Consider the following 23,721-nt stretch of genomic DNA (forward strand, 5'->3'; position numbering starts at 1 on the left):
AGACACTCATATCCCATTTCCCCACAGCACCCTCCCCTTCTGTTTCCCCTCATCCACGTGGATCCTTGATCAGGGTCGATGCCCTTGGGGCCTGTGGGTGAACCTAGACATCCGCCCCCCCCCCCCAGTTAATGATTGACCCTCACTCCAGTGTCTTTGTGTCCCTGGCCCTGGCAGCCTCACAACATCAGTGCCATGGGGTCTTGCTGGGCCTTTGGCCTCCTCCTCCTCCTCTCCTTCCTGCCACTGATGGAGGGCAATGCCCAGGACCCTGAGTATGGGGCAATGAGGCACCTATGGGACTGGGAGGGTGGGCTATGGGGTTGGGGGTGACTGTGGGGCATCTGCGGGGCTGGTGGGGACTATGAAGGCCCTACAAGGTCTGTGAGAGACTACAGGGCAGCTGTGGGGCTGGGGAGGCTGTGGGACTGGGAGCAACTATGGGGCAGTTATGGGGTTCGGGTGCTATGGAGCCCTGTGGGAATGGTGGGGGATTACTGTGCACCTGTGTGGCTGGGGGGGGGGAGGGGGGGGGTTACAGGTCTGGGGCTGTATGGGGTTCCAATGGGATCTGGGAGGGGTTATGGACCTCTATGGGGACTGTGGCATCAGGGTGCTTATGGGGTCTGTGAGGGACGGTGGGACACCTACCTGTGGGACAGGGGAGGCTAAAAAGCAGCTCTGGGGCTGGTGGCAGCCATGGGTCAGGCAATGCCTCCCCCAGGCTTGTGCTGGTGGCCCCTCGGCGTGCAGCTCTTGGGGCACCCCTGGGGCTGCTGGTGGCAGCTGTGGGGCCGGTGACCGGGACAGTGACAGCGTGGCCCGAAGGCAGCCGTGGGGCAGGGCCCTGTGCACCCCCGACCCCCTTCTCCCTTGCATCCCACAATGACTTCAACCAGCTCCTGCACATTGAGGTACTGGGACATGGGGGCACTGGGGGCATGGGGGCACTAGGGGACATCCTTGTGGAGCACAAGGACTCTGGGACATTGCTACGGGGTAGCGGGATTGAGGACACCCTCACAGCACACAGGGACACAAAAATGTCCCTGTGGGCTGTGGGGACACAAGGACACGTGCCCCTACATCCTTTGGGTCTCCCCTTCCCATGTCACCCTACACCTCTTCCCTGGAGCCCCCATGCCTCCAGTGTCCCCCCTGCCCCTCAATGTCTCCTGTGTCCCCCATGTCCCTCCCCATTCCCCATGTTTCTGCCATGTCCCTCAGTGCCCCCCTATGTCCCCCTGTGTCCAACCATGTCCCCCATGTTCCCCCTGATGTCCCAATTCCCCCCATGTCTCCATTTCCCTCTATGTCCCCATGTCCCCCCCATGCTCCCCTATGTCTCCTGTGTCCCCAATGTCCCTCCCTATCTTTCATGTCCCCCCATATCCCTCCATATCCCCCCTGCCATGTCCCCATTTTCCCCCTGTCCCCATCTTCCCTGCATCCCTCCATGTCTCCCCAGTGTCCCCATGTCCTCTGCAGGTCACCGCAGTGCAGGCCGAGCGCTGTGGGGTGCTGCGGGGGGCTGGGGGCCGGGTGCTGCTCCTGGAGGCCCAGAGCGCCCAGCTGCCTCCCCCTGGCACCCGGCTGGTGCGGGTGGCCCTGGGGGGGTCCCGGGGACACCTCATCATCCAGACCGACAAACCCCTCTACGCCCCCCGCCAGACAGGTGAGCCCCTGCCCACCAGATCCATCCCAGATCTACCCACATCCCCCCCCCCGCAATTCACCCTGAATGTCCCAAACCCCTAAATCCATCCCCAATCCATCCCGAATTCCACCCTCAATCCCCCAGATCCACTCCAATCCAACTGGCCCAAATCCACCCAATTTTCCAAATCCCTCCCAAATCCTCTCCAAATCCTCCAAATCCATCCCAAACGTCCCCCATGCACCCAAAGCCACCAAATTCCCCCCAAATCCTTTCCAAATCCCCCAGATATGTTCAGAATGCTCCCAACCCTCAAGTCTATCCCAAATCCACCCAATTTTCCCTTAAATCGACCCTTATCCCCAAATCCACCCCTAATCTTCCCGATCCACCCAAATCACCTCAAAACCTCCCAAACCCTCCAATTCATCCCAAATCCCCCCACTTCCATCCCAAACACCCCCAATCCACCCAAATATCCCCAGATGCTCTCATTTATCCCCCATACAGCTCTCTGCATGTCTATATATCCCTTCTTGCACCACATACCCCTCCCTGAGCTTCCTATATTCTATATTCCTATATTCTTCTACAACCCCCTGTACCTGTTATACCTCCACGTGTCTCTACATATTATTCTGCACCCCCATAGATCTTCCTGCACCCCTATATATTACCCTGCAGCCCATAGAGCTCCCTGCAACCCCATAAACCCTGCAAGTTCCCATATGTCCCTATGTCCCCAGTGCGCTTCCGTGTCTTCTCCATGGACCCTGACCTGCAGCCAAACCCCGAACCCATCCTGGTCACCATCACGGTATGGGCCCTATGGGACACTCGCTGTGGGGTGGCCCTATGAGGCTGGGACAGCCTATAGAGCTGGAGCTGTTGTGCTAGGGTAGCCCTATATGGGTTATGGTTATGGAGCAACCCTATGAGGCTGGGGTGGCTCTATAAGGCTGGGGCTGTGGGACAGTCCTAGAGGATTCGGGTGACCCTAGAGGGCTGGGGTTTTGGGGCTGAGTTTGGGCCCTATACTCACTCTGTGCTCCCCAGAACCCTCTGGGGGCGCGGGTGCGGGAGGGACAGCGGGTGCCCCTGGACACAGTGCTGAGCGACCAGCTGGTGCTGCCTGACATTGCCCTGTAAGTAGGATGTGGGGGACTATGGGGCTGGGGGGGCTATGGGGCAGTAGGGGGACATGGGGTGGTACTGGGCTGTGGGGTGGTATGGGGGGATATGGGGCTGTGGGGCTACAGGGGGCTGAGGAGGGCTGTAGAGGTTTGTGGAGTGTTATTGGGGCTGTATTTTTGGGGTACTGGTGAGGCTTGGTTGTGCACAGTGGGGTGTCATGGGGCTACAAGGGGTTGGGGGCTATGGGTTCTATTGAAGGGCTATAGGTGGCTGGGGGTTATGGAGGCTGTAGGGAACTAGGAGCCATAGGGGTTAGAGGGGAATATGGGGGGCTACAGGCAGAGCTAAAGGGGGCTGGGGGCCGCAGGTGAGCTGGAGGGGTGTGGGAACTATGTGGCTATTTGGGGTACTATAGGGGCCATAAAGGGCTTATAGGGGACCACTGAGGCCATAGGGGCCATAAGGCGCTATTGGAGACTATAGGGGTGATATGGGGGCCATTGGGAACCATAGAGGTTATAGGGGGCTATAGAGTCTATTTGGGACCATAAGGTCTATAGGGGGCTAAAGGAGCTATAGGGGGTTATGGGGGGGCTATAAGGGACTGTAGGGGCTACAGGTGCCCCCGTGTCCCCCAGGCCAGGGACGTGGCACGTGCGAGCCCAGCTGGCGGCCAGCCCGGACACCAATGGCTCAGCTGCCTTCGAAGTGCGCAAGTATGGTGAGTGGGGGTCCAGGGGGAGGGAATGGACCCCTGGCTGGGGACCAGTGCTGGGTAAGGGGTTCCCCTAATGTCTGCATCCCCCCAAAAACCCCACTGCCTCCCCCAGCCCTGCCTGGCTTCGAGGTGCGGATCCGCCCTGAACCACGCTTCGTGGTGCTGAACAAGCCTGAGCCGGCCCCGCTGCGTGTCCACCTCCATGTCCAGTATGAATCCAAACCCCCCGGAATCCCACAAATCCCCCTTAAAGATCCCCAGGGGCCTCCCGATCTGCCTGGGATGCCCAAAATCCTCCTTATGTCCTCCCAGCTCCCCCCACCAGCCCCCAGATCCACAACCCCCTAGGACCCTCAATCTCATGGTATTCCCCCAATCACACCCCGGGGCCCCCCAAATCCCCTCTGTGACTCCCAACAGCCCCCACGACCCCTCAAAGCTCCTCCAGGACCCCTCCAAAGCCCTTCTGGACCCACTCCAGCCCTCCCCATCTCTCTCACCCCTCCCAGGACCCCAACCCCCTCTCGTGAACCACCCACCCCAGGACCCCTTTTTGGCCTTCTCAGCCCCCCAAACTCTCCAGGGGACCCCACATACCCCCTGATCCCCCCCCAGCTGCCTCCCCTGCCCTTCTGGGCCTCCCCTAACCCCAGCCGACCCCTGACCCTGGATGACCTTTGCGGTCCCCCCCAACCCTATTGATCTTTGGGGACCCCCAGGTTCCCCGACGGGGCACCCGTAGGGGGCCACGCGCAGCTGCGCGTGGGGCTCCTCAACGCCGGGGGCCGGGGGGGACAATTCCTGCGGGGACTGGAGCAGCAGTGCCGGGTGAGCATCACCCCGGGACCCCCAAAACCCTGGGGGGAAGACCCCAAATCCCCCCACCCCTCCCATCCTTGGGACCCCCTAAACGCGGGCGTGCCTCAATTCCCCATTCATTCTCTGGCCCCGCCCACCGTTTCTGGCCCTGCCCGCCGTTTCTGGCCCCGCCCACCGTTGCTAGGTGACCGAAGGCCACGCCTCCCTGGACGTGTCCCTGCTGGCCGTGGCCCGTGCCCTTGGCGTGGCGCTGCCCGACCTGCAGGGGGCGCGCTTGCGCCTGGCAGTCGCTGTGGTGGAGGCGCAAGGTAGGGGCGGGGCTAGGGGCGGAGCTAGGGAGGAGGCGGGGCCTGGCGCGGGTGGGGGGTTGTGGCTAGGAAACTGCGGGGGCGTGGCCACGATGATGGGGGCGTGGCCAGGGCGGTGGGGGCGTGGCTGAGATGGGCCTCAAGGGGCCGTGTCCCTGCGGGGCCGCGGGTTCGAGTCCACCCCAGGCTGACCCCTGCGACACCGGGTGCAGGCGGGGAGCTGGTGGAGCAGGAGGCGACGGTGGCCCTGGTGGCCTCGCCCTGGGCCCTGGACCTGGCTGAGACGCCCCGGTTCTTCGTGCCGGGGGCTCCCTTCACCCTCCTGGTGAGCTCGTGGGAAACGTGCGAGCCCTCGTGCATGCTTGCGCGAAGCCGTGTGAGCCCTTGTGTGTGGTGGTGCACGCTCGTGCGTGCTTGTGGGAGGTGGTGCGTGCTTGTGCACAGCTCTGCAAGCCCCTGTACATCGGTGGTGCATCCTTGTGCAGGGTTGTGCATGGCCATGCAAGCCCTTCTGTGTGGTGGTGCATGCTTGAGCATGCTTGTGCAAGGCCGTGCAGGGAGGTGGGCGTGCATGCCTGGGGAATGCTCATGCAAGGGGTGCACAGTTGTGCACACTTGTGCAAAGCTTTGTGCACATCCTTGTTTTTGAACACTGCTCCCCACAGGGCCGGGTGCTGCAGGCCGGGGGAGAGCCGGCCCCTGGCATCGGGGTGCGGGTGACAGTGGGGGTGACAGGGGCCACCCCCCCACCCCCCATCGAGTTTCGGGCTGACACCACCGGTGCCATCGTCATCCCCATCAACGTCCCCAGCGGAGCCACGGCCCTCGACCTCAGTGTGAGTGGGGACATGGGGGACATATGTGGACATGGGGATATGGGGAAACATGGGGAAATGGGGGGACATTGGTACATGGGAATATGGGGACATGGGGGACATTTGGATGAGGCGATATGGGGATATAGGGACAAAGGTACATAGGGGTATGGGGACATAGGAGCATGGACGTATGAGGGCATGGGGGGACATAGGGACATGGGGACATGAGAATATAGGGATAAGGGGACATAGGGGACATTGGGGACAGGGGGACACAGAGGCCACAGGGACACGGGGGGACACGGGGAGCATGGGGTGCTGTGGGGGACTACAGGAGAAGGAAGGGGACCCGGCTGCCATGAGTGCTCTGGGTCCCCCCCAGGTTGAAGCGGGGCAGGCAGATGGCCCCCCGGCCCGGGCGCAGATGACGGTGGCCCCAGTGGAAGCGGTTTCGGGGCGCTTCCTGCTGCTGGGGGGCCCGGGGGGACCCCTGCAACCTGGGGAGGTGCTGAGGCTGCAACTGCGTGACCTGGGCCCCCCTCCGGCCCCCCGCCTCTTCCACGTGCTGGTGAGCTCCACGCCCACGGGACCCCTTGGCATCCACCCGCTCCCTCAATGGGGACCCCCTGGGGCCCCCACCAGGGACCTCTGCAAGCCCCCGGGGCCATGAGTGTGTGTGGGTGCATGGCATGTGCTGCATGTGCGTGTTGCAGGGTGCATGCATGTGTGTCATGCATGCATGTCATGTGTTGGATTGCATGGTGCACGATGCGCACTGTGTCACACGCATGGTGCACGTCCCGTGTGCAGATCCCATGTGCATGGCATGCATTGCATGCTATGTGTGCATGTTGTCATATGTGCATGGTGTGCATTGCATGTTATACGTGCATGTTGCCATGAGTGCATGTTGTGGGTTGCGTGTTGCGTGTTGCACATGGTGTTGCATGCATGTTGCATGTCCCACGTGCACGCTGCATGTGCATGCTGTGCATTGCATGTTGTGTGCGCATGCTGTCAAGCATGCATCTGTGTTGCGTGTTGCAGGTTGCATGCACTGTTGCACATGCATGTTTTGTAGTGTATTGTGAGCGCATGTTTAACACACATCGTCCTGAACATGCATATCACGCACTGCATGCTGCATGTACACACTTGCATGCCATATGCTGCATGCCACGTGTTGCCCCTTGCATTACGCCCCACGGGCTCCCTGCTTACCACCCCCTGTCCCTTGTCCCCCTGTCCCCATGTCCCCACGCAGGCAGTGGCACGGGGGCGGCTGGTGGCAGCCCAGGCGGTGCAGCGGGGGACGGTGACGGAGGTGACGCTGCCGGTGACACCTGCCATGGCCCCGCGGCTCCGCATCGTCGCCTTCTTCCAGGCCGGGGGGCAGCTGGTGGCGGCCAGCTGGGGGGCACCTGTGGGAGATTCCTGCGGCAGCCAGGTGCTACTGGGGGCACTGGGACATATTGGGGGGGGGGGGGACTGGGAGCTGCTGGGGGCACAGGGAAATACTGGTGGGGGGGAACTAGGAGCTGTTGGGGGTACTGGGCCATACTGGGGGGCGGGGGCTGGGAGCTGCAGTGGGCACTGGGAAATGCTGGTGGGGGGGAACTAGGAGCTGTTGGGGGTACTGGGCCATACTGGGGGGGGGGGGGACTGGGAGATGCTGGGAGCACTGGGATGTACTGGGGGGAGGGACTGGGTGCTGCTGGGGGCACTGGGAAATACTGGTGGGGGGGAATTAGGAGCTGTTGGGGGTACTGGGGCATACTGGGAGCACAGGGAGGGCAACAGGGGGACCAGGAGCTGCTGGGGCAGTGGGAGCACTGGGGGTACTGGGAACAGCTGGGTGCACTGGGAGCACTGGGAGCTGCCGATGCCCATACTGGTGCACACTGGAGCGGCAGGGCTGTGGCAGGTGCGGGTAGTGGTGCCCCCGCCAGGGCCCGACCTGCGTCCCCAGGCCTCCCTGACGGTGACAGTGACCACGGGGACCCCAACCACCGTGGCCCTGGGGGCAATCGACACGGCCGTGCTGGCGCTGGAGCCGCGGCACCGCCTTGGCCCTGCCAAGGTGACACCCCAAACCCCAAACCTTGCACCCCCAAAACCTGGGGACCCCCCCTGAAAACCCAGCACCCCAAAACCCCAAGTCCTGGTGAACCCAAACCCCCCATACTCTCATCCCTAAACCTGACACCCCCAAACCTCACAGCCCCCCAGCCCTGGGGACCCCAAAACTCACTGTCCTAAAGCCTGAATCCCAGCACCCCAAAACTTAAAAAAACAGACCCCCCAACCCAGGGTCCCCAAAACCCAGCACCTGCCAAAAACATGGCACCCCAAAACCCCAAAGCTGTGAGGACAACAAACCCAGACCTCCCCCAAACCCCCCAAACGATGCACCTTGAAATCCAATACCCCAAAACCTCACGCCCCTAAACCCCCAAAACCTTGGACTTCCAAATCCCTAAATCCTGGGAACCCCAAACCCAGCTCCCTAAAACCCCCAAACCTGGCACCCCAAACCCTCAGTGACACCAAAGCCTACCGCACCCCCCAAACCTGACGGTGATGCCCCAAATCCCCCTGTACCCCAAAACCCAGAACCCCAAGTCCCAGGGACCCTCAAAATCCCTCGGTCCCCCCTAAATCCCATGGACCCCCCTAGTATTCCCCAAATCCCTTGGACGCTTTGGTGATGCCTTGTGGAAATGGGGCCCTGGGGATACACTGGGGACACGTTGGGGACATGGGGTGACTCCGCCCCATGCCTTCCAGGTGAAGGCAGTTTTGGGCACCAGCGATTTGGGGTGCAACCCTGGGGGGGGGCCCAATGTTGCTGGGATCTTCAGGGCTGCAGGACTTGTGCTGGGGATGGGGGGAGCCACCCCTCCCCTGGGGCCAGGTGAGTAGGGACAAGGACCTGGGGGACATGGGAGGGTGCGGGGGACATAGGGGGACATGAGACATGGGCAGGCATGGGGGGACATGGGGGGCATGGGGGGCACAGAGGACATGGGACAATGTGGGGGACATGAGGGACATGGGAGGATATGGGGGACATTGGGGGACATGGGACATGGTGGGGTCATGAGAATATAGGGGACATGGGGGTATGGGGTGGATATGGGGACATTGGGACAAAGGCATCATGGGGGACATGGGGTTATAGGGTCATGGAATGGGGAGGGACATGGGGATACGGGAGGACGTGGGGACATTGTGACATGAGGACATGGGGGACACGGCTATGGGGGGGATGTGGTGACATTGGGACATGGGGATATGGGAGACGTGGGGACGTAAGGGGTCATGGGGACCTGGGGGGCATGAGGATATGGTGGCATTGGATGACCCCCTCCCTAGGTCCCAGCTGTCCCTCGTCCCCTCCCCGCCAGCGGCGCTCGCTGGAGCTGCTGCAGCTGCTGGAGGAGAAGGGTGAGTGCTCAACGTCACCTTGTCCCTGTGTCACTGCATCCTCCTGCTGCCCTCCAGTCCCAGCCCCTTGCCCTGTCCCCCTCAGTGGTGGCTTTCAGCAGTGGTCTTGTCCCCATCCCTGTTCCCAGGTCCCCACATATCCTCCTGCCATGGGCCACAAGTGACCCTTGTCCCCATCCCCATCCTTGTCCCCGCATGCTATGGCCGTGGTGTCACCTCTGTCCCCATGTGTCCCCGTGGTATCACCATGTCTGTGTGTATCCCCGTGACATCACCCCTGTCCCTATATACATCCCTGAGATGCATGGTGTCACCCGTGTCCTTGGTGTCCCCGTGGTGTCACCCACATCCCCGTGCATTCCCATGATGTCACCCAAGTGTCCCCACATGTTCCCATGGTTTTACAGATGTCCCCACATGTCCCTGACCTATGTGAGTGGCATCGCCTGTGTCCCCAAATGTTTCTCTGAGCTGGGCATGTGGTGTCACCTGTGTCCCCATGGTGTCACCCACTTCCCCACACATCCCTGTGATGTCACCTGCGTCCCCGTGTGTCTCCCTCAGTCATGTTCATGGTGTTACCCACATGTCCCCATGCATCCCCACGTGGCCCCAAGGTGTCACAGATGTCCCCACATGTCCCCACTACATGTGACATTGCCCATGTCCCCATGTGTCCCGAAGGTTGTGACCCCCATCCCCATGTGCCCCTGTGGTGTCACCCTGACCTGTCCCCATGTCCCCTTGTGTGTGTGTCCCCTGCACCAACCGGGTGTGTCCCCATGTTCCCTCAGCGGGGCAGTGGCGGGGTGACCCAGCGACATGGCGCTGCTGCCGGGACGGGGCAACAGCACTGCCACTGCGGGCAACGTGTGACCAGCGGGGACAGCGGGTGACAACGGCCGGGGGGTGTCGTGATGCCTTCCTGCACTGCTGCGCCCTGGCCCGTGACTTGCGCCGGCGGGGACGGCCCGGGGGGTTGGCACGAGGTGAGCACGGGTGGCAGTACATGGGGACATCCCAGATTTGGGGTCCCTGTGGGTGGCGATGCATGGGGACTTCCCAGATTTGGAGTCCCTGTGGGTGATGGTGCATGGGGACAGCCCAGATTTGGTGTCCCTGTGGGTGGTGCAGCGTGGGGACATCCTGCACATGGGTACCCCTTGGGTGGTGGTGCATGTGGACATCCCAGATTTGGGGTCCCCGTGGGTGGCAGTGTGTGGGGACATCCTGGACAGGGGGTCCCCCATGGGAGGTGTTTCATGGGGAAAACCCATACACGGGGTGCCCACGGGTGGTGGCACGTGACGACATCCTGCACATGGGTACCCCTTGGGTGATGGTACATGTGGACATCCCAGATTTGGGGTCCCCCTGGGTGGCAGTGTGTGGGGACATCCTGGATGCGGGGACCCTGTGAGTGGCAGTGCTTGAGGACATCCTGGACGTGGGGTTCCCTGGGTCCTGCAGTGCTGGAGGCGGCGCTGGAGCAGCAGCTGCTGGATGACGAGGAGGTGCCGACCCGGAGCTTCTTCCCTGAGAGCTGGCTGTGGCGCAGGGTTCCGGTCGATGGCTCTGTTCGGTGAGAATGCAGGGACACCCGATGTTCCCCCAGCCCCGTGTCCCTGTGTCCATGTGTCCCACATCTCTGTGTCCCCAGGATCTCAGTGCTGCTCCCAGACTCCATCACCACCTGGGAGATTCAGGCTGTTGCCATCATCCCCGGCCTGGGTGAGTGTCACCACCTGCCCTGGTGGTCCCATGTGGTGGCTTCTCCCAGTGGTGACCTGTCCCGTCCATGTCCCCACCCCCCTGTGGTATCCCCATGTCACCCTTTCCTGCTGTCCCTGTCACTCCTCAGTGACATGGCCACCCCATGTCATGCCACCATCCCTTGTTCCCCATGGTGTCACCGAAGGGCAGTGTCCCCATGTCTCCCATGGTGTTCCCATGTCTCTGTGGTGTCTCCGTGTCCCCGTGTCTCCCATGTCCCCCCATATCACCCCCATGTCCTCATGTCCCTATGCTGTCTCCATCTCCCCCGTGTCGTCCCATGCCCCCAAGTTCCCATGGTGTCCCCATGTCCCCATGACCCCTGTGTCCCCCGTGTCCACGTGTGTGTGTCCCTGCCCCATGGTGACGGGGTGCTTGCAGGGCTGTGCGTGGCTGTGCCCCAGCGGGTGACGGTGACACAGGATGTGCGCGTGGCCCTGCGACTGCCCCCCAGCACCCGCCCCCGCGAGCAGCTACAGCTCCAGCCCCTCATCCACAGCAGGCTGCCCCGCAGCATCAACGTGAGCTCCCCAAACCCCCCGGACACCCCATAGGCACCCTCTGCCCCACAGAAACTCCTTCTTCCCTAGAGGTACCTCCTGCACCATAGATAACCATCTGCCCCCATACATACCCACTGTCCCATAGATACCCCTTTCCTTCCAACAGATACCCCAAAGATCCCCCCTCTACCCCATAGATATCTCTCTGTGCTCCCTGGACACCCCATGCCCTAGAGATATCCCTTCTGCCCCATAGATAACCCCTGTGACACACAGATACCCCTCGTGCCCTGTGCATCCTTTTGTACCCTTCTGACCCGTAGACACCTGCTGCCCCATAACCACCCTTAGCTCCTACCCGTCCAGTGGCGGCGTGGGTGACAGTGATGGTGATGCAGGTGACAGTGACGCTGTCAGTGGCTGAGGGCGTGTGCGCGGCGCTGGACGGGGCCCCCCAGAACCTGGAATTGCCTCCAGGGGGGGCTATTGCTGTGCCCCTCACCTTGGTGGCCTTGCACCCTGGGGACGTCCCCATCACTATCACTGCCCGTGGGCCCTGGGGGCTGAGTGACCGTGTCACCCGCATCCTCCACGTCGAGGTGAGAATTGGAGGTGTAGCCCTTCTTGTCACCTGGATCCCTTCCTGGTCACTGGGGTCCCCTCCTGCATCCCCTGGACACTGGGGTCCCCTTGGGGTTCAGGGACACCAGGTCCTTGGTGGTCCTGGACATTGGGGTCTCCTTGGTGCTCAGGGACATAGGGGTCCCCTTGGGGCCCTAAGCACTGGAGCTCTCCTTGGCGCTCAGGGACACCAAGTCCCTGGTGGCCCTGGATACTGGGGTCCCCTTGGGGCTCAGAGATACCGGGTTCTTGGTGGCCTTGGGCTCTGAGGTCCCTTGAGGCTCAGGGACGCTGGGTTCTTGGTGGTCCTGGACATTGGGGTCCCCTTTGCACTCAGGGACACCAGGTCCTTGGTGGCCCTGGGCACTGGGGTTCCCTTGGTGCTTGGGGACATAGGGTCACTGGTGGCCCTGGACACTGGAGTCCCTTTGGTGCTTGGGGACACGGGGTCTCTACTGATACCTGTTCCCGTAGCCCGAGGGTGAGCTGCACCTGGAGGAGACCAGCTACGTCCTGGACACCGACAGTCAGTCTGAGGACTCAAGGGTCCAGCCTGGGGGACCCAGGTGACCGGGGGGGACACACAGGGTTGTGGACCCCCTGACGCACTGTCCCTGCAGACAAGCAGGGCAGGACCCTGGAGCTGCCGGGGGATGTGCCAGCCGAGATTGTCCCCGATGGGGATTTCAGCATGAGCATCCGCGTCACCGGTGTGCGGGGACATTGGGATGGGCGCTGGGGACATGGGGACGGGGATACAGGGATGGAGTTATGGTGGGGACGTGGCGTTGGGTGTTGGGAACATGGTGGGGACATGGTGGTGGGGATGTGGTGGGCATCTGGTGGTGGGGACATGGGGACCAGTGGGGACATGGGGATGGGGACACAGGGTGGGGACATGGGGACCATGCAGACATGGAGATGGGGACATGGGGATGTGGGGATGGTGGGGACATAGGGATGGCTGTTGGGGATGTGGGGGTGGAGACATGGTGGGGACAAGGGGACAGGGGGCAAGCAGTGGGGATGGGGGAGAGAGACTTAGGGATGGGTATTGGGAACATGGTGGGGCCACAGGGGGGGACAGGGGTACGTGGTGGTGGGGACAGGAGGGACAAGGGGACATGGGGAATGTAGGGATAGGGAGATGTGAGAACGGAGGTATGTGAGGACAGGGGGACATGGGGATAGGGTGGTAGGGACATCAGGTGTCCAGCCCTGATTGTATCTCTGTCCTTGCCCCTGTGTGTCCCCATATTCATGTGTGTGGCCATGCCCCCATGTGTGTCCCCGTGCCCCTGTGTGTTCCCCTGTGCATGTCCCACGGGTGTCTGTGTCCCTACATTCCCCCTTGCCCACGTGCATGTCGCCATGTCCCTGTGCATGTCCCCATGCCTGTCCCTGCATCTCCTGCGCATGTCCCCATACACGTGTTTGTGTCCCTGTGTATATCCCCCACTCATGTCTCCACGCCCACCACATGTCCCCATGCACGTCCCCATGCCTGTCACCGTGTCCCCTGCCCTGCACAGGCCGGGTGCCGGGCTGGGCACTGCAGGGGGCTCTGGGGGTGGGGGGGACACTGCTGCGGGCCCCCCGGGGCTGCGGGGAGCAGTCGTTGATGGTGCTGGCCCCCGCCGCTGCTGCTCTGCGCTACCTGGATGAGAGCGAGGGGTGGGCGCAGCTGCCCCCCGGGCACCGCCAGCGTGGCCTCAGCACCCTGCAGCAGGGTGAGCAGGGCATGGGAGCACTGGGGGGGTACAGTGCCCTTTGCAGGGGTTGCAGTGCTCTGTGAGGGGGGCTGCGATGCTCTACGGGGTGTGCAATGCTCTATAGGGTATGTAATTAGGTGTGCAATGCTGTAGGGTGGGTGTAATGATTTATGGGGTGTGCAGAATTCTATATAGGATATGCAATTAGGTGTGCAACGCTATAGGGTGGGTGTAATGCCTTATGGGGTGTGCAATGCTTTAGGGGGGGGTGCGATGCCTTATGAGGTGTGCAATGCTCTATAGGGTATACAATGGGGTGTGCAATGCTGTAGAGGGAGTACAATGGGGTGTGCAATACTTTAAGGGCTGTGCAGTGCTTTAGGGTGTGTGCAACGGGGTGTGCAATGTTCTATGGGGTGTGCAATGCTCTAAGGGTTGTGCAATGCCCTGCAGGGTGTGCAGTGCTATGTGGGGGATGCAATAGGGTTTGCAATGCTCTGGGGGGTTGCAGCAGTGTGCGCAATGCTCTGGGGGGGGGGGGGGGGGGGGGTGCATTGCCCTACAGGGGGTTGGAAGTCCAATGCAGGGGATCAAGGCCCCACCAGTGGCCCTGGTGACTCCCATGTCCCTAATGTCCCCCATGTCCCCACAGGCTTCGAGCGGGTGCAGAGCTTCCGCAAGAGCGACGGCTCCTACGGGGCCTGGCTGCACCGGGGCAGCAGCACCTGGTGAGGGGGGAAGCAGGGACGCGGGGACATGTTGGGGGGGGGGACACGGGGACACAGTGGCGGCTGTCCTGGTGCAGGCTGACGGCGCTGGTGCTGCGTGTGATGGCCCTGTCCCGTCCCTACCTGCCGGTGGATGCCGATGGCCCCAGCACGTCCCTGCGGTGGCTACTGGGACAGCAGCGACCGGATGGCGCCTTTGTGGAGCATGAGCCCGTGATACACCGCGAGATGCAGGTGGGTGGCCACTGGCTGTCTCGTGTCCCCATGCCACGTCCCTGGGTGACGTCTTCCTGCTAGGGCAACGCTCCTATGTGATGTCCCCACGTGAGGGTCCTGCACCACGTTCCCTTGTAATGCACCTGCACAAAGTGCCCGTGCAAGGCGCTGTGCAGGGTTCCTGTGTCATTGCCCCATGCAGTGTCCCCATGCCATGTCCCCATGCAAACGTCCTCATGCAATGTCCTCATGGAGTGTCCCCATGCCATGTCTCCATGCCATGTCCCCATGCAAACATCCTCATGCAGTGTCCCCATGCAACGTCCCTATGCAATTCCCATGAAAAATCCCCACGCAATGTCCCCATGCAATGTCCCCATGCAGTGTCCCTATGCAGTGTCCCCATGCAAAGTCCCCATGCAGTGTCCCTATGCAATGTCCGCCCCATGCAATGTCCTCATGCAGCATCTCTATGCAGTGTCCCTCTGCAATCCCCATACAAAGTCCCCACGCAATGTCCCCATGCACCGTCCCACTGCAACCCCCCATGAGACCCTGTGTCACCCCCACCTGGCTGTCCCTGTGTCCCCAGGGCAGTGTTGGAGACCCAGGCCCGGAGGCCACTGTGTCCCTGACTGCCTTCGTGGTGGTGGCTCTGCACAGCGCCCGTGTGCTCCTGCCGCCGGACAGCCCCGAACAGCCACTTCTGGTGTGTCCCCATCCCCTCCCCATGTCCCCATGTCCCCTCCCTGTGTCTTCAATGCCCCCGTGTCCCCTTCTGGTCCTATGGGCATCTTTGTGCATCCCTCACGTGTCCCCTGTGGTGTCCCCCTGTCTGTCCTTGCATCCCACTGGTGTCCCCATGCTCCCATGTCCCCAAGTCCCAGTCCTGGGCCCCATCCCCTGTCCCCACACCCCTGTCATATCCCCCATGTCCCTCATGCCACAATGTCCCCCAAGTGTCCCCCATGTCCTCATGCCCCCACATATCTCCATGTTCCCCATATGTCCCCACGTCCCTCAGTGTCCCCCCATGCTCCTTGTGTCCCCAGTGTCTTCCATGTCCCCCCATGTTCCCATGTCCCCCCATGTCCCAGTGTCCTCACATCCCATGTCCTGCTGCCGCAGGACAAGGCACTGTCCCAGGCATCCACCTTTCTGCGGGGCCACGTGGAGACGCTAGGGACCTTTGGGACGGCCATCACGGCTTACGCGCTGGCACTGGTGGACACCAGCCCCCCAGGGCCACAACCCGCTGTGGAGCGCTTGCGTCGCCTGGCCCGCACCGCCCACGGTGAGCACACGGCATGGGGTCACTCCCATGCCTGAGTCCCCAGAGGTTCGTGGCTTCAGAACAACTTTCTTCCCATGGGTTGGTGGCTCCTGGACACCTGGGTCCCCATGGATTGGTGGCACCTGGATGCTTGGGTCCCCATGGGTTGGTGGCTCCTATACATTGGTTGGTGGCTTCTGGGCTCCTTCTCCCCATGGGGTGTTGGTTTTGGGTGTCCTAAGGCATTGATGACCCTGCCCATGGGCACTGTCCCTTGGCAGGGGGTCGGGCACAGTTCTGGCCAGCCGGGGGTCCTGCTGCCACGGTGGAGGCGACGGCCTATGGGCTCCTAGCGCTGCTGCAGAGCCGCGATGTTGCCGGCGCCAGCCGGGTGGCCCAGTGGCTCCGCGAGCAAAGCAACTACGGCGGTGGCTTCCATTCCACCCAGGTGCCCAGGCGCTGGGAGCACTGGGACACTGGGGTCCCCTGAGGTGGGGGTATCTCAAGTGTCTGGGTCCCCTGGGACACCTGAGTGCCCTGGGCTGGATGTGACCAGGACACTTGGGTGCCCTGGGGTGAGGGTGACCCAAATACTTGAGTGTCCTGGAAACCTGGAACGCCTGGGTCACCTGGGGTGGGGGGTGACACTTGGGTCCCCAGGGGTAGAGGATCTCCTGGATTACTGTGTCACCTGTATGACTGGGTCCCCTGGGGTGGGGGTGATGCAAATGTTTGGGTGTCCTGGACATCTGGGTGCCCTGCGACACCGGTGTGTTTGAGGTGGATGGTGCCCAGACACCGAGGTCCCTAGCCCACCTGGACTCCTGGACCCACAGGACACGGTGGTGGCGCTGGAGGCATTGGCCCAGATGTGGCTACAATGGGGACGTGGGGCCAGATCTGGGCTCAACCTGGGGCTCTCCTGGCCGGGGGGGATCCGAGGAGGTGCTGGGGGCACCCAAGTGACACTGGAGCCTGGCCTGGAGCCGCTGGAGCAGGAGCTTCGGGTGGGTGTCATGGAGGAACATACAGGGGGACATGGGACACTGGGGATGTGGGGGGACGTATGAGGACATGGAAGACATGGGGAGATGTGAGGACATGAGGGACATAGGGTGAACAAGTTTGGGGGACATGTGGGGACGTGGGTGACATTGGGAGACATGGGGGGACATATGGGGACATGGAAGACATGGGGAGATATGAGGACAAGAAGGACATATGGGGATCAGGTTTGGGGAAGATGGTAGGACATGGAGTGCGGGACACAACTAGACATGGGGTATTGGTGTCCCTTGTTCCTTGCTCTGACCCCATATTCCTCCACACCCCCGTGTCCCCCAGGTGCCCTTGGGCAGCCCGGTGACGGTGAAGGTGGAGGGACACGGTGAGGGGACCCTCACGGTGAGTGGCTGATCCTGGACACCGCCTCCGGTGATTGGCCCGCTCCTGAACACCGCCTCCCCTCACCGCTGTCCCCAGGTCCTGCGCCAGTTCCGCCTGATGTCACCCCCCAACGCCACCTGCCAGGGGCTGGGCCTGGAGGTGGCCATCACCGGCCCCATACTCTACCAAGGTGAGGCCCCGCCCCCACGGGCCCCGCCCACTGAGGCCCCGCCCCCACTGGCCCCACCCCCTTCCTGCAAGGCTTGGCCTTTCAAGTGGTTGCCTCCTGCAGACGAAGAGGACTACGAGGACTATGAGGAGGAGGCGGAGCTTGAGGGGAGGGCGGAGCCTGCAGGAGGGGTGGAGCCTCCGGAAGGGGTGGGGCCTGCAGGAGGGGCGGGGCTTGCAGAGGCCGCCACCCCCCTGAGCCCCATGGCCTTGTGGGACGCCCGGCGGCGGCGGCGGCGGGACGTGCGCGACCCAACTCGCGAGGTCGCCTTCCTGGTCTGCTTCTGGTGAGAGGCAGGACTTCCTGTCCATGGGGCAGGGGGACTTCCTGTGTCAGCAGGGTTCGTGGGCGGGACTTCCTCTTCCACCCTCAGGCCAAGGCTTCCGCTTCCTAATGGCCATGCAGGGGCAGGACTTCCTGCTGGGCTGGGCCTGTGAGGGTTGGACTTCCTGTGGCTACAGGAAGTTGTGGGCAAGACTTCCTGCTAGGCCGGGTCTGTAAGGGACCGACTTCCTGTTGCTGCTGGAAATTGATGGCGGGACTTCCTGCTTGGCAGGATCTGTGAGGGCTGGACTTCCTGTGGCTGCCCGAAATCGGGGGCGGGACTTCCCCTTGTTTGGAGGGGCGGGGCTTCCCACCACACCCATCATGGGGAGCTTCTCGTTTTGGCCACAGTTATGGGTGGGACTTCCTATTTCCATGTTTCTGTGGGCAGGACTTCCTCTTCTGCCCACCAGTTGGGGGCAGGACTTCCTGGTAGTCCTGGCCTGTGAGTGGCGTGGGTGGGACTTCCTGCTTGGCCCATGCACGAGGGCGGGACTTCCTGTTTCACTGGGGTTTCGGTGGTCTACTGGGGTGGGACTTCCTGTTCTGCCTCGTGGCCCCGCCCCCTGATGGGCGGGGCTTGGCTGTAGGCGGGTCCCAGGTGCAGGTCTGGCGGGAATGGCCGTGGTCGAAGTCTCCCTGCTCAGCGGCTTCCGGCCCCACCGGCCTGACCTGGACAAGGTGGGGGGCACTTGGGTCCCCCTGGGGGCAGCGGGGGGCACGGTGGGGGGAGGTGGCAGGGAATGGGAGTTTTGGGGGGGGGTGTTGGGGGGGGGGGGTGCTGTAGAGGGGTGTAAGGGTGATGGGTGGTGAGGATTTGGGGATAGTTGAGGCCTGGGGGTGTTGGGATTTGGGGGTGTTGGGGTTTGGGGACATGGGGGTGTTGAGGTTTGGGGGTGTAAGGGTGGCGGGGTGGGTTGTTGGGGTTTGGGGAGATTGGTCACTGGGCATGCGGTGTGGGGGATGTTGGGCCGTGGGAGTGCTCAGGGGTTGGGATGCGGGGGCGTTGGGGTGGGGGTGTGTTGGGGTGCTGGGGTGCCAGTGTCTTCCCCCCAGCTGCGGGACGTGGTTGATCGCTGGATAAGCCACTACGAGCTCGACGGGGCCCGGCTGGTGCTGTACCTGGACGAGGTGGGGGGCACAGGGGGTTGGGGGGCTCTGGGGGACAATGGGAGGAGCTGGGAGGGACTGGGAGCAGTGGGGAATTGGGGATTGGGGAGGGACAGGTCCCCTGTGTCCCCCCATATCCCCACGTTCCCCTATGCCACCGTATATCCCCAATGTCCCTGTGGACCCCCATGTCCCTACCTGTCCCCTTGTCTCCCCATGTCCCCACCATACCCCACTTCCTCTCCATATTCCCCATGTCCCCAGGTCCCCCCCCAGCGCCAGTGTCTCAGCTTCGGGGCAACGCAGGATGTGGCCGTGGGGCAGCTGCAGCCCGCGATGGCGGTCATCTATGACTACTACGAGCCAGGTAGGCGGGGCCTCCATGGGTGGAGCCCGGGGAGGGGACATGTCTGTTCAGACTCCTCCTTCTGCCCCACCCAGCTCGGCGCTGCACCGTCTTCTACAGCGCCCCCCGCAGGAGCAGCACTGTGGCCACCCTCTGCTCCCCGAAAGTCTGCGAATGCGCACAAGGTGGGCCCCACATCCCCCAGACCCAGGGGACCCCCCACCAAAGGGACTCCCCACATCCTGGACCTCATCACCACACAGTCCCGGGGAACCCCACGCTGGGTTCCCCCCTCCACACATATTCGTGGGGTTCAAGGGGGCAGCTGGGGTTCGGGGGGGGGAGGGAACAGTGGGGTTCAGGAGACACCGGGGCAATGCGGGGACATGGGGTCATGGGAAATGGAGGAACACGGGGACATGGAGGACATGGAGAGAACTTGCAACCAGGTATCGTGGTGTGGGGGGAGGAGAGCTAGGGTTTGGGGGTGTCCTGTTGATGTGAGGGAGTCGTGTTGATTTTGGGGGAACCCTGGTATATATGAGGGTATATATGAGGGGGGTGGATGCTGGGGGCTCCAGGGTTTCACCTAGCCGTATTACCCCAAGGTGGGTGTCCCCGGGCCCAAAAGGGGTCGCAGGAGCTGACGGCTGATGATCGCCTTGATTTCGCCTGCTACAGCCCCCGCGTTGACTACGGTGAACCCCCAAAACTGCCTACACCCCCCAAACGGGCTGCACCCCTAACCAGCTGCACCCTGAACTCCACTGTAACCCCCCAAAACCCAGCGGCTCCTCCTGAGCCCCACAATTGTTTCCCTGCTCTCCTTGAACCCCAGTTCCCACCCTGAACCCCAGTTGTCCCCCCCTGACGCCCAAGCTTCTGCTGCACCCCTGTAACCCCTGGCACCCATAACCCTGTTGGGCTGCACCCTGTATGGGGACACTCCTTGTCGCCCGTAACCCCTGTGGTCTCCATAACTCCCGTGACCCCCATGACCCTCATGGTCTGCCCCTTCCCCAGCGCTGGTGGTTCAGGTGCTGACCCAAAATGAGGTTGGGGCTTTTGTGGGGTTCGAGACGGAAATCCAGGAGGTTCTGCTGATGGGTGAGATTGGGCAGACTGGGAGGGACTGGGAGGGATGGGGGGTGGGCCTGGGGGAACTAGGAGGTGCTTTTTGGGGAGACTGGGAGGGACTGGGAGCATTGGGAAGGAATGTGAGGTAAAACTGGGAGAGACTGGGCGTTGAGACTGGGGGAACTAAGTACGGTAGGGATGGGGTGGGTATACTGGGGGGACTGGGAGGACTGGGAGAGATTGGGGGCTGAGACTTGGGGGGGGTATTGGATTATAGTGGGCCAAACTGGGATGGCCCTAGGCTGCACGGTGTGGGGGGCTGGGCCATACTGTGGGAAAACTGGGATAGACTGGGGTATATTTGGAGGCACTGGATGTCCACAAGCATAGCATGGAGAAATCTTGAGTCATAATTGAGGGTACTGGGTTAGACTGGGCCATGCTGGGGTGGTCCTGGGCTGTAACTGGGTGTGGCTGGGCCATGCTGTGGGGCACTGGGATGTACTGGGCGATATTAGGGTGGCGCTGGGCTGTATAGTGAGGACTCTCAGCCGTACTGGAAGAACCTGAGAGTACAGTGGGCCATACTGGGAAAACCCGGGCAGAGCAGGCTGCGTGCTGCACTGCAGAGTTACTGGTGCATACTGGTGCAGGGCAGGATGCAGCGGCGGCCCCTGGGGAACGGCGGCGAATACTGGTGAGGGAGAGCTGCACCCTGCGCCTGCGCTCCCCCAACACCTACCTGGTGATGGGGTTGGACGGGGGGACACGGGACCCCCAAGGACGGTGAGAAGGGGTCTGAGTCCCCACGTGTCCCCATTGGCCTATGACCCTGTGTCCCCTCATGGCCCCCATATGCCCCTTTGCCCGCCCCACATACCCACGTCTCCCTGTAGTTTTGTGTGCTGCCGTGTACTCACGCCCCTGCGTACCCCTATGTCCCCTGTGTCCTCATGCCTCAGTGTCCCCATGCCTTCCTGTCCCCCATGTCCTCTCATATCTCTTTGCCCACGCCATGTCCCCCCATGTCCTTGTATGTCCCTGTGTCCCCATGCCTCTGTGTCCCCCTTGTCTCCATGCCCCCGTGTCCTCCATGCCCCCATGCCTCATGACCCCATGCTCTCTTGTCCCCCCATGTCCCCGTGCCTCTGTGTCCCTGCTGTCTCCGTGACCCCATGTCCCCTTGACCCCATGTCCCAGTGTCCCAATGACCCCCCACATCCCCATGTGACCACAACCACCATGCCCCTCCATGTCCCTGTATCCCTATGCCCCTGTGTCCCTCCCCGCCCCAACGTCCCCCAATGTCTCTGTGCCCCTTGTACCAGTGTATCCCCAATGTCCCCATGTCCCATTGTCTTCCTGTCCCTGACCCTGTGTCCCTGTCCCTAGCCCCCAGTACCTACTGGGCCCCCAGTCATGGGTGGAAGAGGTGCCATCCCCTGCCCGCTGTGCGGCCACACGGCTGCGGAGCCGCTGTGCCCAGCTGCAGGACTTCCGCTACCGCCTTGGCCAACTGGGCTGCCAGCTGTGAGCCGGGGACACTTGGTGCCGTTGGAGGACACCCATGCTGGGGCCAACTGGGAGCAACTGGGATTTACTGGGGGCAACTGGGAGCAACTAGGACCACACTGGGAACAACTCAGACTGCGCTGGTTTTAATTGGGACCCTACCTGGATCAATTGGGGTCAACTGGAAATAAACTAGTGTCAACTGAGACCGTGCTGGGATCAACTGGAACCATGCTGAGGCCAACTGTGAGAAACTAGGAACTTCTAGGGCTAATTGGGAGCAACGGGGACCATGTTGGGGGACACGGGAGAGTGTAGGACCATATTGGGGGAACACTGGGAGCTTCAGGCAGCACACTGAGGGAATCTGGGCCCGTGCTGGGGTCAATTATCCCATTCAGTGGATGAGGGAAAGGATGTGGATGTTGTTTACTGGAACTGTGTTGGGTTAAATAAAACCACACGTGGGTCAACGAAGAGCAACTTGTACCTGCAAGGGGCAGCTGGGAGCCACTGGGACTATTTTGCGGGCAATTGGGAGCTTCTGCAACAACACTGGGGGAAACTGAGAGCATGATGGGGAAAACTTGGGACATGGGGAACAATGTTGTGGAAACTGGGATCTTCTAGAACCACACTGGAGAACAACTAGAACCATGGTGGTTTCAAGTGGGAGCACAGCTGTGCCAGCTAGGATCAATTGGCTACAAACTTGGAGCAACTGAGACCATGGTGGGGCAAACTGTAAGCAAATGGAACCTGCTGCTGGCATACTGGGCATGCTGGGACCACGATGGCACAAACAGAGAGCATCTGGGACCATACTGGGGACAACTAGCTCTATGCTATAGCCAGCTGGGAGCAACTAGGACTGCACTGGGGACCACTGGGAGCAACTGGGATTTGCTGGTGGCAGCCAGGAGCATCTGGGACAATTTGGGGACAACTGGGACCACAACTGGTCAACTGGGATTCACTGGGAGTAACTGTGTCCACGCTGGGGTCACAGAATCATAGAATATCCTGAGTTGGAAGGGACATACCAGAACCATCAAATCCATCTCCTGGCTCCACACAGGACCATCCAAAAATCAGGCCTTGCGCCTTGAGCTGCAGCAGGCTCAGAGTTGTGGCCATGTCCCTGGGGAGCTTGCTCCTGTGCCCGACCACTCTGTTGGTGAAGAGCCTTTTCCGAACAGCAAGCCTGACCCTCCCCTGTGGCAGCTCCATGCCGTTCCCTCGGGCCCTGTTGCTTGCCCCAGAGAGCAGAGACCGGCGCCTGCCCCTCCGCTCCCCTCATCAGGAAGCTGTGGGCCACCATGGTGGCTGCCCAGCTCTCCCCTTTGACCAGATCCCTCTGCAAGGCCTCTCCACCTTCAACAGAGTCAGCAGCTCCTCCCAGTTCAGTGTCAGCCTCAAACTCACTTAGGTTTCCTTCCCATCCCGCATCCAGGTTATTTGTGGGAGCACTGAAGAGACCTGGCCCCAAAATGGAGCCCTGCAGAGCCCCACTCGTGACTGGCTGCCAGCCTGATGTTGCCCCTTTTACCAGAACCCTCGGAGCCTGACCCCTCAGCCAATTGTTCACCCATCGTATTGTGCATTTGTCTGGCTCTGTGATGGGCATTTGGTCCAGATGGATACGGTCAGAAACCATGTTGAAATCTTTACTGAAATCCAAAAAGATCACCTCATCTGTCTCCCTCGGTCAAATGGGAGACTGACCTTATCAAAAAAAGGAAATTATGTTTGTTGAACATGAGTTTTCCACTCACGAACCCGTGTCTGCTGTGACCAGTGACCGTGTTGTCCCTCAGGTGTTTTTTGCTTACTCCCACAGCAATCTCCCAGAGCAGTCTCGTTACCAGGCACTGCCATGAGACTGACAGGCCTGTAATTCCCAGGGTCTTCTTTGCTGCCCTTCTTGGAAACTGGGGCAACGTTTGGCAGCTTCCAGTCACTGGGACCTCTGCAGATTCCTCAGTATATTTAAAAATTAAATTATAGAGA

General features: G+C 61.7%; 1 protein-coding gene across 1 annotated transcript; it reads left to right on the forward strand.

The window, feature by feature from the left end:
• Positions 1-123: 123 nt before the first annotated feature.
• Positions 124-22,190, forward strand: LOC310888177 (complement C4-like). The gene is made up of 41 exons (XM_083814626.1): positions 124-275; positions 725-914; positions 1,489-1,675; positions 2,404-2,474; positions 2,714-2,802; positions 3,430-3,512; positions 3,622-3,718; positions 4,229-4,337; positions 4,513-4,636; positions 4,849-4,961; positions 5,302-5,472; positions 5,837-6,022; positions 6,719-6,901; positions 7,379-7,534; positions 8,242-8,368; positions 8,830-8,901; positions 9,696-9,890; positions 10,372-10,483; positions 10,562-10,632; positions 11,056-11,195; positions 11,576-11,776; positions 12,273-12,324; positions 12,419-12,508; positions 13,331-13,528; positions 14,163-14,238; positions 14,316-14,472; positions 15,047-15,163; positions 15,583-15,748; positions 16,009-16,175; positions 16,564-16,734; positions 17,072-17,131; positions 17,210-17,303; positions 17,406-17,628; positions 18,257-18,347; positions 18,723-18,797; positions 19,041-19,143; positions 19,218-19,307; positions 19,731-19,820; positions 20,146-20,229; positions 20,853-20,985; positions 21,592-22,190. Exons 1-41 carry the CDS (start codon positions 196-198, stop codon positions 21,731-21,733), a joined length of 5,136 nt encoding a protein of 1,711 aa, XP_083670752.1. The 5' UTR covers positions 124-195; the 3' UTR covers positions 21,734-22,190.
• Positions 22,191-23,721: the final 1,531 nt, after the last annotated feature.

The sequence above is a fragment of the Anser anser genome (assembly GCF_964211835.1).
Source record: "Anser anser genome assembly, chromosome: 31".
Classification (NCBI taxonomy): domain Eukaryota; kingdom Metazoa; phylum Chordata; class Aves; order Anseriformes; family Anatidae; genus Anser; species Anser anser.